This window comes from Chiroxiphia lanceolata, chromosome 4, assembly GCF_009829145.1.
Source record: "Chiroxiphia lanceolata isolate bChiLan1 chromosome 4, bChiLan1.pri, whole genome shotgun sequence".
Classification (NCBI taxonomy): Eukaryota; Metazoa; Chordata; class Aves; order Passeriformes; family Pipridae; genus Chiroxiphia; species Chiroxiphia lanceolata.
Window position 1 is genome coordinate 31,176,083 of NC_045640.1, and position 14,094 is coordinate 31,190,176.

General features: G+C 37.3%; 1 protein-coding gene across 7 annotated transcripts in view; it reads left to right on the forward strand.

Annotated features, from left to right (window-relative positions):
• Positions 1–14,094, forward strand: part of ZDHHC2 (zinc finger DHHC-type palmitoyltransferase 2) — a 37,408-nt gene that overhangs the window by 1,460 nt on the left and 21,854 nt on the right. For 5 of the 7 annotated variants that reach the window (XR_004356780.1, XM_032686200.1, XM_032686196.1 and 2 more), the window contains exons 2-3: positions 8,392–8,418; positions 11,360–11,454. Coding sequence is in view for 6 of the 7 variants with exons in the window: in XM_032686196.1 (XP_032542087.1) it covers positions 8,392–8,418; positions 11,360–11,454 (122 nt within the window). In the remaining variant the exon portion in view is untranslated. Of the gene's footprint in view, positions 1–1,999; positions 2,067–7,598; positions 7,617–8,391; positions 8,419–11,359; positions 11,455–14,094 lie in introns of those variants that run through there. The other 2 variants (XM_032686199.1, XM_032686201.1) reach the window with 2 other exon arrangements.

Sequence of the window (14,094 nt, forward strand, 5' to 3'; positions counted from 1 at the left end):
ATTGAGGGACTAAGCGAAAAATGATTGCCAGGCCTAGCGCCTCTGTTTTGGAGGGAAGTATGAGACTTGGTGTGGTTCCTATGTTGGAGGTGGGCTTTTTGCATCTTTTATTTTTTCCTTAATAATAGTCAAATCTGTTAGTTCTGAGCACCACTCTTTAGCTAGAGTTGCTGTGCCCTCCCTAGAGGAAGAATGCAGTGTCTGCCTCCAGTGCAAGGAGGTGAATTGTCTGCAGGGTTCTGGGAGAAGTTGACCGAGTGAGCCTGGAGAGAGGAGCTGTTAGCCGGCATGACAAGGGAGAGGATATTTAAGCGGAAAGTTGTTCTGTAGTTAACATTTGTCCTAGGTACAGGAGGCTTGTTTTGGGCATTACTGTTTCAGGGATCAACTGTATTTTTCCTACTGCATAGTTCTGTATAACAGAGGAAGATTGGGTTTTAGCTTACCTGAAAGCCCGTAAGCTTTTGTCTTAAGGAAATGACATGCTTGAAACCTGCTTCAAACTGTAAACTGTGGTACCCTAATGCCTTGAAAACCCCTCAAAGCATAAAGTCTGCGATGGGAGAGGAGGAAGAGAGAATCCTGGGCCTCTGCTAAAACGTCTTTTACTGAATTCCTTTCTATGGATAAGAGTGATTTTTTTTTTTCTTTTTTTTTCAGTTTCCCCCACTACCACCCCTTTCCCATTCTGCCTGGCTTACCGGTTTTTGAATTCAGCATAATAGTCATCTACAACTTCCGCTAATTCCATCTTTTATCTGTATCTGGATGCTTTCCCTCATTTTTGGCATAATAAGATAAAATAAACTTATGTCTTGTCTTACTAATGAATATTTAGTGTAAACAACAGAAGGAATAACTAACAACTCTGGGAACGAAAGCCAACGGCAGGAATAGGCTGTAAGCATTTCAGTGCTTTGAAGCCAGCCTGTCTGCTCAGTGCATCTTTTATTCCTGCAGCACTGAATGCTAAAAGAGGACGTATATAGCTGCTTTTTTTCCCTGCAGCTTACTGTCATTGATGCTAATGACAACATAAAGGGAACAGTGCTAACCATTGTGCAGTAGGACTTAGCAAGGACTTTGCTCTGTTTTAAGTGGTTTATTTGACCTTTTAGTAATGAGCTATTTTGAGCTTTTAGTAGTGTTTCAAATGTAGTATTTTGAATGAGGGGTTTTTCTGCAATTTTAGTCTGAGCATCGTAGGAGGAACATTATATTTTTTTAAAAAAAGAAATCTACTAGTCTGATTCCTTTCATCCCTAAAGCTGAATAGCTACAGCATTGAAAAGCATTTTAGGAATTGAAAAAGGTTTTAGGAATAGAAAAAGAAATTCACTGTTTTTAACAGTAGTATTACCATGTTTGTCTCTGGATTCAGTTAAGTGGTCATCCTGTTTTAACCTTTAAGGAAAAGGACAAGGGTGTTGAACGCTAGCAAATGTTTCTCCTCTTCCTATTATAGAATACTGGAATTAAATGTGTAAATTAATTGGTCCTAAAACACCTGACTAAAAATTGCTTCTCTCTATTCCGGTACCATTCTCTTAACTTTGCCACTATTGTCATCTCCCAAAACCTGTCTGGCAATAATAGTTGATTTTTTCATTCAAATACCTTCCTTTGTGTTTAAAATTAATGGGCCTGTAAGTATCCCTTCTCTTAAAAAAAATTTGAATGTGTTTATGAGAACCTGAGGGATACAGACTTGTTGTTCTTCCTCTAAAAAAGATGAGGAAATACAGGCAACCTGCAAAGAGTACAATGAACTTTGATAACTAAAGTTACTGAAATTTCAACCTAGGATATATGGAACAATACTATCATGAAGTTCAAATGGAGTTTTTTCCGCGAGCACCTCGTCCATGTGTTTATACTCAGAAAATACACATTGGATTCAGTGTTTCTGAAAACCCAAATATGAAAATTTAGTGTTTATTAAAATCTTTGCATGTTTCATATGGAAAGAAAAGAATTGTTCTTACGTCTTCCTTCTTAGATGCATCTCTCACTCAGTTTTGTAGAACTATAAGAGACTTGGAGTAGTTGCCCGCTCCATGCTTTAGGTAAGGCAGAACCAGTAGTTATTTGCACTTTCTGATAGTTGTTTGTCAGAAATGTTTGTTACAAATTTGGATACTGAGATGCTTTTTTTGTTTTGTTTTGTTTATTTGTTTTGTTTGCATTTGGTTTTGTTTTCCTGCCAGTTTGTAATTTGGACGTGCACATAAGAAGGAAAATGTAAAAATTTGACAGTGCTGTGACAGATGTTTTTAGTGAAAATATTAACTGAGCTCATGAAAGGGTTATCCTATAAATAGAATATGGATGTATGTGTATATGTTTTACATGTTACTGATTTTTAATTCTAAGGATTATGCTCTTGCTCAGGGAATCTGTCTGAAAATGTAGCTTGAATTTGTAATTTTAAAGAAGGAAAACGAATTTGCTGTGGAAGAAATGAGCACTAAGCATTTCCTTACTACTTCACTGAAGGGAAAGGGAGGAAGTATTGCCACCTGGTGAATGATTTGCCTGATTTGGAAAAGAGTGACTTCAGCACAGCTGAAGAGGGGGTACAATAAGACATGCACAGTACTGTCAGAAGAGCTCATAAGCCACATCTTTGTTTTTGGAGTAGAGTATGTAGCTTGTGTCTGTCCACAGCTACCTTCAGAATGGAACAGAAAATCTGGAATGACATCCAGATGCAGAAGATGTTAATGATCATGAAAAAGTTTTGCTGCAGGATCAGATTGATTAGTGCTGATTTGAGATTTTTGACCATCAGTGTACCATCAGTGGAATGGAATTATAACAGGATAAAAAGCTGCCTAATTCATCACAGTTTAGAGGCAGGATTAGTATGTGCCCTGTGGGCTTGACGTAGGGTCATCAGGGAATAAGAAGTGGCAGAAAATATGGAGATAGAAGCTGATAAGAGGTAAAAAAAAAAAGGTGGTGGGGGGGAAGTCAGACCCACAATTTGGTCTGCCGGATTTGAGCTCTTTGCTGAGTATGTTCTTCAGATGAATTAAAGGATTTATGGTACTTGCAGCTTTTGTCTTGTAACCATCTACATCTTACCTTTGTCTATAGAAATACAAGTACATTGTAACATTGCAGTTGGCTGTTGTCAAATACCAGTTAAATACTCTGTCTGTACATTGGCTGCTAAGGTAGAAAAGGACTTTGTTCAAGGAAAGTTTGCATTTTTATTCCATATTTTGCAAATACCACTTTTTTTCCCCTCTTTGGTGATCCCTGAGTACTTTTAGACAAGTTTTGAAACTGGCAGCTGAAGTAAAATTGGCTTCTGAAGTATATCCAGCAGTGCACCTGTGCAGCTGCCATTGACCACTTCTGAAATGGAATTGAAATCTATGTTAAGCATGGCTGATTATTTCTCCATGTAGTGCCCGGTGTATTACCTATAGGTTTTGTGCCTTGAAATTTAAACCATGGCCTGAAGTTGAAAACGTAAGGTCTATGGTGAAGATATAATTATTAGATAAGATTATGTTTTCAATTAAAGATTTAACACTGCTTGATACATACTTTAATAGATGCTCTTGTCAGGAGGTACTTTGTTTTTGCTGAAAAGGATCTGACTCTACAACATTGCTAGAAATAGTCTTCACTCTTCAGTCAGTCCTTGTGATTTGGAACATAAATGGGAAGTTTGTAAAGAAGATTAAGTCAGTTTGTAGTGATGCTCTATTCAAATGCACTGGTTTTGTGACCTTATCTACAAAGGTACCAAATAGGAGCTTGCTGCTGGGTGGCAGATGGTGATGCAGTTTGATGGGCACAGGGTTAAAATGAGTTTACTGAAATGTTCACAAATGCCATCAAATCCAAATATAAGGGTTATTGATGAAGTATTAATAGCTATTTATAGCAACTTTAAATATCCCAGAAATACTTGTTACTTTTGTTCTGAAGCAAAGCGCTGGTGGCATGTTGTCACTCTGAATCAGTGCAAATCACTGCTCTGTCTAGCAGAGAGGTAGGTTTTTATTGCAAGCAGTGATATTTTTTCTAAGGGACCGTTGCAGGCAATGACAGAACACTTGTCACAACTATAAAACACTTTTATGTGTGCACAGAGCTGAGTTAAACTGCATCTATAGATCAGTGTTTTCCAGATTCAAACATGCTATAAAGATAAAATATGTACTTAGTTTTGTGAATGAGATCCAAGATGTTAAAATTCAGAAAAGTTTGAGAGAAGAACCTATTTATAGATGTGGCTGCAGAGTCTCTGAATCAGGTGTGTGTTATTTTCCCACTCCAAAGTTTTAAATATTTTAAACACATACATAAAATATGAAAGCACGATTTTGTATATCCACTTTTATCAAAGCTTTAAAAAATTAATTGCTTTCTCTCCCCCCTTTTTTTTTTTTAAATCTAACCATTACATTTACAGTTCAGGAACTTTGATTTTGGGTTTAGAAGTCAAGCAAAATTTAATGTTACAAAACCAATGCAAATTTTTTACATTAATTTTATCTTCCAAACTCTTTTGAGTTTTTCGGTAGCAGTGTGTCTTACTGTCTCTAGCTGTATGGAGATGGATGTCTACTTAATTTTTCCACAAGTGAGTGAGAATAAACATTCCTAGAGAAAATGAACAGTAGTTCAAGAAATGGAGAATCCATTTCTGTCACTTAATTAAGGTCTGATGCAGTGCAAGGTGCTAGCAGTATGACTTCTCTTCTTAGCAAACTAATTTGATGATGGAAACCATCCTGGACTTTTTCCGATCTTTTGTTTTCTTTGCAATTGTTTTTTTGCAAGCGCAGGCTGTTTAGCAGCATTGACTACAGAATATGCTGTTCCAGTTTCTGGCTGCTTGTGGCTCAGGACAAGCAGGGAACGATGTTTCTGGCTCAGGAAATTGGCCTCTCTGTTGGCTGAAGTCCTGCGTGTGTCCCAGCCTGGTCCCTAATTCTGATGAGCACCATCTGCAAGCTGCGTAATTATCCGGAGAGGCTCTAATGATGTGATAGTCTGCTAGTACTGAACTGTAAATGGCATCCTGACGCTTCAGCAGGGGAAGGATGATTCTTAATGAAATTGGCCCCTGCAGTATCTCAGACGAACAAAGCTGTAACTTTTTAATGATCTCTTGAAGACAGGTCACAGTTTTATAATTATTTCCATCTCTGAATATACAGGAGTACCATTCCATTTTGGTCCCAAAGGGTTTTACCCTGTTTTCTTCCAGAAATTGCTTAGCAGTTGGGATTGCCATGTCCTTAGTGTTTTAGTCATCGTAGACATAAATGCTTTTTACCCATATTATTTCTGTGCTATTTGACTACCAGTAAGTGCATTTGCAGCATTTCAGCTGATATTTATTAATGACGGGTTGCACAGTCTGACCTACTTTTCTGTGCACTAAGACAGTGAATGTAACCCCTTGGAAGAGAAATGAGAAAACTGCCGGAAATACTGATATAAATGATTCAGGGAAGACCAAATGATCAAATACTGCTGAATAATATAGTAAAGCTGTATCACTGAATCTAATGAAAAGTAAAAAATTTGGTTTAAATAAATACATCATGTGTGCTGTTCAGAGGATGGGGAAAATAACAAACATTTCTTCGATCAAACCAAAATTAGAGTGGCATTTTTCATGTCAGATAATTATTTTCCATGCACTTAAATAGTGTGATTTTAGAATTATAAACATCTCGTGGTTACTCTAAGAACTCTTTGTATCACCTTCATTCAACAAATAGAGAAAATTTATTTTTTAGAGAAATTTGAGAGAGTTTGATTTCTAAGAGCGATTTTTTTTTTTTTTTTTTTTTTCTTCCTGCTGGTCAATTCTGTCACATTTGTGCAAAACAACCCACCAACAAACCCCAAAACCAAACAACCCAAAAGCCAAACCAAACAAAAAAAATCCCCCTTTCATTTCCTCTCTGGTGCTGTGGTATTGCAGATGCTTGTCCATTCCTTTCCCACCTCCTTCAGGGAACTTTCGTCAAAGGTAATTGAAAGGCATAAGCAGAAGGAATAGTACTTTACCTCATACAGGTTATTGGATATCTTGCATGTTCCTCTGTGTCACCGTCTGCGAGAATGCTTGTTGGGCAATGCAGCCAGTCTCCTTGTACACACCAGTTGCAGTATGTGTAGAGAAAAAAGAGAGTAAGACTGAAGGTACTCTTTTCAGCCTTACCTCTTCTGCTTCGGACTCTTAAAGTAGTTGAAAGTCAGGAGTGTATGAAATAACTCTTGAGTTATACTCAGGTGGTAAAAGAGATTAAAATGACAAGATTTCTCGAAAAAACCCATGTTCTCACCCTGCTGAGATTAGCTGGACGTCTCTGGGCACTTGTGTTTTAACCTTCATGGTACTGACTGTCAGGAACATTTGGCTTCCAAGCTAGATACCAGAAAAGCTGAAAAGACAATCCTCTGAGCAGATGAAGAATCTGAAGTATGCATTTCCTTCCAGAGGTGGACAGAAATTTTGAAAAGCTGTAGGTTTGCTGTCCAGTTGAGATTATGAAATTTGGATTTATTACTTGTATTTGCCCTCTACCTACAGGCTTGTGAAAAATTTAGATGCCTCAAAGACATTGATAAATACATTTTATCCGAAGATAAGGGGTGGAAAAAAGATTACAACTGCTTTCACAATATTCTATGTAATTCCCTTGTAAGGAGAGAAGAATACCACATATCATTGTGAAGGCTGGTTAAATAGATTTTATTTTGAAACTGGTGATTCTGCAATATATGCTTGGCAAGGGCTTTTTAATTAACAGAGAGTAGTTATTCCAAGAAGACTGTCAAAGTTTCTGCATACTTTGCTGACCATGCCAAGTGGAGAAAGAAAGTCAGAATTTAAGTGGTGGTTAATTTGTCCTCATCTGAGAGCTCCAACACTTTTAAATTACACATCAGCTCTAAGGATGTCTTTTCTTTTGTAAACAGTCATCTGGTGGATGACTGTTTACTTGCAATTTCACAATTCTTGTTCATTATTGTAGTGGACCTTCTCTGTTCCTCAGAGTTAAATGTGTATACATGTTCCCTCAGCTTCTCTCTAGCAGTTGTCTAGATGGATATTTAGCTTATCAAGTTCTAAATATTTCAGAAAACTGAGAGCAGAATAGAGTTTATGGTGGCTTATGCGACTTCGGTGGTGTCTTTCTGATTTTTGTGAAGAGCTTTATAAACATGGTTGCTTACTGTTTTCCCTCAGGTAAAAGTAGATGCTTGTTTTGGTAGAGCTATAGCCATATCTCCATTTTAATAGACCTATTTTATAATTACAGAGTTGTAGAATAATTCTTGTTTGAGAGGACCTAAGTTTATCTAGTCCAACCTGCTAATCAAAGCAGGGTTAGATGTGAGGTCATTGCAGGTTGTTCAGGGTTTTATCAGTTTGAGTCTTGAAAAACTTCAGTGATGGAGTCTGTACAACATACCTGGGCAGCTTTCTGCACTGATGGGTTGTTCTCATGGTGAAGTTTTTCCTTGTATCACATGTGATCCTTTAATTTCAACTTAACACCTACTGGCTTTTGTTCTCCCACACCACACCAGTATGAAGAGCCCAGCTCCACCTCCTCGATGCCTTCCTGGAGGTACTGTTAGGCCCTCCCAAAACCCTTCTCCAGGCTGACAAGTCCTGGCTATGCAGCCTCTGTTTAGTTTTAGTTTTTAGACTGCTTAACTAGGATGGATAAATGTGTGGTGGAGTGGTTTTAGTGGAAAGAGGTTTTGATCACTTGGGAGTTTTTGATCTTACTGCGACACCTGTTGCAGGATGGCTACGTTTTTTTAAATAATGTGATCAAGAGTGGAAAATGCAGTGACTGATGTGTGATACCTGTGTACTCCACTCCATGCCTGACATACTTGCATCTTTCTCACTCTTTTACTATCGCTAAATCTTGTAATCCATGGGCAAATTCTTAAACTAAATGCAACTTTTGTGTACTTTAAATTTTTATGCTTTGAAGATCTAAGGTATCACCAAGTATTGCTGTCAAAACCAGTTCTGGAGTCTGATACCTCTGCTTCAACAGTGAAACCCGTACAACCATAGTTAAAGAAATAACGGGTCTGCAGGGGTGGCTTTTCTTGGATTAAATTTGGGCGGTTTCAGATAGATGGAGGTACTAGTTCTCAAGAAACGAGCCTGGGAATAGGAGCCAAAAAAACACTGTAAGTAGTTGGTATTCTGTACCTATTCACATAATGAATATACCCAGCATAAAATCTTGATAGTGTCTGATATTAAACATGTATTGTTTGATGATTACGCTTCCCTCTTTGAAAAAAAAAGTTTAAATATTCAGTTACATCATTTGCTGTTTAAACATAATTTTTACTATTTCCTTTTTTATCTTTTTTCAGTGACAATGACAAATATTGGAGAAAAAGGTAAGATTTTTATTATCTGTTTATAAGTGGAATTCATATATCTGGGTAGAATAGTAGTTTACTAGTAGAATTAAGATACAAATCTAACTAGTTTTAAATAAGTATAGTTTTTGTGTTCCTCAGCTCCTTTTATTATCCTGCTATTCCTGAATATTGCAAATAAAGATAAGAAAAAAATTTCGCTGTTCCTACTGGCTTTCTGATGTGCCATCTAAAATACTCCTCATATTCTGTTATTTAAAAAAAAGTGTTCATAGCAGAGAAAGCTCTTGTAAAAGCAGGACTTCTGGCTATGAACAGGGTGTTGGTGCAGATGCAATCTATTTAAATGGGAGGTAAATTTTTACTGTAGTTTCTTTTTAGCCAGTGTCTTTAAAGAAACAAAATCCTTTGGATATGTAGCCTTTTCAGAATATAATAAAACTACCTCATTAGCAGTTCCTACAGTTCCTACCCTGAGACTGTAACATGTTTAGATTACTTTTTCAGGTGCTATTTTACTACTATGGCACAGCATGGAAATGTAAAGTGTGGGGCTGCAGAGCTTTTGGAGGACGGGGTTAAGAGTTAGGAGATAAACTTTATGCTTTTTATGTTTGTGTAATTCCAGCGTATTTTATCAAGTCATTGGCAAGTCCCTCACTTAGAAAAAGTGCTTATCAATTAAGAAACATTTGCTTGAAAAACTTTCTTCAGTTCAGTGATCTTTCCACACATATGAGTGCATAAACGTATCTGCAAATTTCAGCACCTGCACTGAAGTAATTCCAGTTTCTTGCTGCTCCATTCTGTGTGAGAGGGGACACAAGTGTATTGTTATGCATTGCTCACAAAACACATTAGAATTATCAGCAAAATGCATTGGAGAACATTAAATTCTCACTCAAGGCCTTGGTCAGGTTCAGCCAGTCAAGAGAAATTTACCCTGGCTTATACTTCCGCCCTAAATTTTTTCCGGGGTGAAAACTGGGCAAATGGGACTCAGCCCTACTACAGGTTGCCTCAGATCTCCAGACAACTCTAGCCATCCTAGCTATTTGTAAATAGATTGCCTTCATGCAAGGGATACACCATTTGGGTTGGGGGTTTTGGGGGGGTGGTTCAGAAAAACTGTGAAATAGAAGGATTTCTGCCAGGGAGATGCAGAAATCTTCTTTCACTGTCTCAAGGGAAATTAGGTTTTATGTTGGACTCTCAACAGACCCAGTGGAGCCGTGGGTAGCCCAGGGTCTCCATCGCAGTGCAGAAAAACTGGTGGGTAGATAACCTGGGAGGAGTGACCAGCTGGGACCTTGGCCAGGTTGGAGAACTGAGGTTCAAGATCAAACAAGATGAGCTCGAGTCTTGTGCAATCTTTAAAGGGGAATCTTGGGATAATGTCCTTAGGCTAAACTTTCATCTTCCTTCAGTAGTCTTTTCTTTTTTTCCTTTAATGTATGAACAATTTCCTTATCAATCGCAATTGTTGTTTTTCTCACAACAATAGAATACTGATGCAGATTAGTAAATGCATCGTGTACAGAACTGAGGTAACTTGCCCTACCTTGCTCTCACTGTATGCCTTGAATATACTATTGTTTAAAAAAATACTGATTTTGTTTGAGTAAATCAGGGGGCTTTTATAGTTGATAGAAATGTTCTGATAAAAATGTGGACTGTTCCTGTCCAGAAGCTTGTGCAATAGCAAGTTGGTTGGTCTTTTAGTGTATTGTTCTTTGTGTGGAGTCCAGTTCTATCACTTACTTATGCTGATCAGATTTTTCTTTCAGTTTATAGGCTTGGCATATGGCTCTTTTCCTCTGTCATCTCTAAAGCTCTGTACAGAGTTGCTCCTTAAATTTTCTTAGGGTTTTTTTATTGTTTTTACTGCTTTGTGAATAAGAGTAAATATTTACAGTGTTTCTGTTTTTTGAATAAACAAACTTCAACACCAGAAATATTTATTCAGTGTTACTATTGGGGAAAAATTACAAAAAATAAGATCATCCTGGGCAATTGTTCCTGCATTTATACACTCCATCATGCATGTGTTATAGAAATTTATTTAGCACTGAATAGTATTACGTACAAAAAACCGCCCATGAGCTAACCATACAAGAGCAATATATCAGACTGTGTAGTTAAAGTACAGGTTTCCCTTTATGTTTTTTTAATGATCTTATGAATTTATAGAAAAATACTCTTTCCTGTCTTTGGAGTAAGTTAATTAGGGGATATGAGTTTTAGATATGCTATTTACTGTAGTGAATTTCTTAGTACAGTGAGAGATTTTAAGAAGAAATACCTATCCATCCATGGCAGGCTCTTAGGAAAAGTTAATGTCACCTTCTGTATTCTAGTAAAACAATTCAGCATGATAAATGCTCACTGGCATCTGTTAAAAATATAAGAATAATCACTGGCTGTGAAGAACAAAAAGTAGTGAATGAACATTTTAATTTAAAGGAACTGCAGGTTTGTAAAAACCACCCAACTGTCCTCCCTCCTAAAATCTAGCAAAACAAATTAACTGGTTATAGTTACTGCTCAGGTATCATGTGTGTATCCACCCCAAGACTCCCCTCACTCTTGTCATCATTTAGATAACTATACTTCCTTTGGCAGGGGGCTGGGACGTTTTTGGGAGAGGGGGAGTTTGCGTGGTTAGCAGTCTCCCTGCATGGTTTATAAAGCTAAAAGGCAGAGATGCATCAGTTAATTAGGATTTAACAAATGTGTAAGGAGAGAGTGCTTGCTAAATAATTATGGGGCTTTAATAGGCCCATTCCCCTCAAACTTTTGTAATCTATGTAGACTCTATCATGACTTTCCCCACAGAGTGTGTATGTCTAATGTAAAGTTGCAGTGCTGTATTTTTGTTGCAAAGCTTTTGCAGAGCTGTTTGTAAGTACTACAGTATCACTGCTCTGTTTGTATTAATTCTGTTCCTTTTTAATTTTAGTTGTGTGCCTGGTTGCTTACCACATATTTTTCATGCTGTTCGTCTGGTCATATTGGAAAACAATCTTTACGCTACCAATGAATCCTTCAAAAGAAGTAAGATAAACTTAACTTTTGTTTTTGAAATAGCCTAGTTAAATGCCGGATTCTGTAGTATTTGAATAACTTAGTCTCTGATCTGATGTAGTCTTACACTGTGTAGAAAAACACAGATGATAGTTACACAGCTTCTTAATAGGAGTGAGTCAGATAGCAATCAATATAGTGACCAAGACAAAAAAAAATAACACCTTCTCTAAATTTTAAAGTTTTTAATAGATATTTTAAAATGAGCTACTTATGACATTAAGGAGAAAAAATCCTGTCCACTTGAAAAATGTGAGTTATTTGAACTACTAGCTTAAATTTTTGCATGGGAATATCAGACTTTTATGTGGGCAAAATTTTATTTCCCCATGTTTAAGACTTATATTTTCTGCCAGCATCTGTCTGCTGTCCTCTGAATTAAAGATTCTTCCCCATGTATTTTGGTATAAAGGAATTTGTGCGTTGTAGTGGGAGTGCACATTGGGTAAGCTGATGCTGGGAAGCCACAGCTGGCTAAGCAGGAAGGGAGCTAGTAAACAACAGCCACATGGAAAAAAGGTTATTGATGGAAATGCTCCCCATGCAGCTTAGTACAACCAACACAACTTTTTGGCCTCTTCCATCCTCTCTTTATTCAGAAACCCCCTAGTCCTCAGTAGGTGCTATGTCACGCAACCTCCAAGGCCAAGAGGAATCATTCTGTGGCTGCTCTATAGTTTGAAATACCCACAAAGCCATTACTTACTTCAGCATGGACTCGTAAGTCTAGCTGCTTTAAGTACCATGTCAACACAAAATAACTGGTGGTTTCTGCTGTCTGTAGTGCAGAGGTTCTTTTCTGAATAGTTTTCATTCACCACTAAGATACGTAGTTGCAGAAACAAGTAGATAATTCAAACTAATTGCGGTTTTCATTGAAGTTCACACTGCAGTCTTTACTACAGCTTGGGATAGGGAGGAGCAAAATAAATTAGGAGTCTATTTCATTTGGTAATTACAGAGCCAAATGTGTGCATGTATATGGTGACTGTAGCAATAATTAGAAGGGTGTTCAAAGCACTGGACTGATGCCAATGAAAGACTTCCAAAACATTTTGACAAATCCTACTAATTACAGTAGGATTCCAAAGCCATCATACAATACTACTGAAGAACTTCAGATGGGGTATGGAAGTTGGGTAATAGAAAGCAATGTGTGATGTTTCTGTGTTCTTTGAATTTACACAATGTTGCTGGCAGAAAGTGACATCTTTGTTGTTCCATGTCTTTTTCTTGTTCTACTAGAGCAGTATTTTCAAAATTTAATTGGGGTATTTTGTGATGTTAAGTTACTGCTTGACTTCCATTTTCTAGGATGAAGTCTGTGAATACTAAAGGATTATCTTTTCAAATGAACTGAACTGACTTATCTAGCAAAAACTCATTTGAATACTGAAAAACAGTTTCAGCATTTGGTTTTCATGAATAGTGTAGCTGGTGCAAACTGCACAGCTTTCTTTTAAGCTTATTTCAAACTTAAACACATATAGAAAGTAGACTTTGAGGGACTTTGCTGTAGTGTGTGCCATTCTGTACCTGTGCATACTAGCTATATGCAAGTACTGCATGAGGGTGGGAGAGAAGATGGTTTCCCAGGAAGGAGTGTTTGTAAACTTAGGACTACTCTGAGGACCAGTACAAAATAATGGAGTAGGTAGCTCTGTTTACATCCAACCAGCATTTTAAAAAAAAGTATTCTGAACCAAGTTTCTGCAGTGAGAAATTGTATGTATCATTAATATAAATCAAATCAGATTTTGGTAAGAGTGTGTTCTTGGAAGGGAAAAAAATGAATGGTGACTTGAGAAACTCAGGCTAAACGGTGAATCTCCAGCTTCAGCTGGAAGATTGTGAGCTTTGCAAGGAAGAGTGGAGTGGTGCCTTCTCTATGGTGGTGAGAGTAGGTTCCTAACTCTATGTTTCTCTTTGCTTCCTTAGTTTTACTTACTGCCTCACTTCCTTTTAGGAAAAAATTCAATATTGTAACAACTAGCCTTCCTGTAAACATAAATGCTATGGAGTGGGCTTCTGTTTCTAGCACAGGTTAGAGACAGCCACTCTTCCTGCCAAATGTGGACTTCTTTTCAGAGATGATTTTGTATCCTCTTTCTGGAGAATATCAGAGATGGAGATATTAAAGTCTTTGGCATCTGCCCATTTCTAGAAGCTACAGTGACAAGGCTATGGTGCTGTGTTGCAAAGGACTTTAGAGTATAAGGAACAGAAGTTCCTTATACATGACAACAGAAGTTGTCATTTTATTCAGGAAGATGTTCAAGATGTGGTTATTCTGTCATATAGGACACCCATCTCTTCCTTCTCTCAGCCAGTCTCTGTAGTAAAAACAGAGTAGTAACACCTGCATGACAAGAACAGCAACTCTCTAGTGACAAAGAATAAAAGGGAAAATGCCAGACAGAAGAGAAATAAAGCTATCTTTTTGGCTGTTATTAGTAGTGTATTTTCTTTCAGTTAAATACTGACATCCGTAGCTTATATTCACTAGCTAATATTTGGTATTACAGAAGTAAATTAGCTGACCTTTCAGGGGAATGATAAGCTCTTGATCTTCCTCTTGAAGAGAGTTGCTTAATAATTCTGAAAGCATTC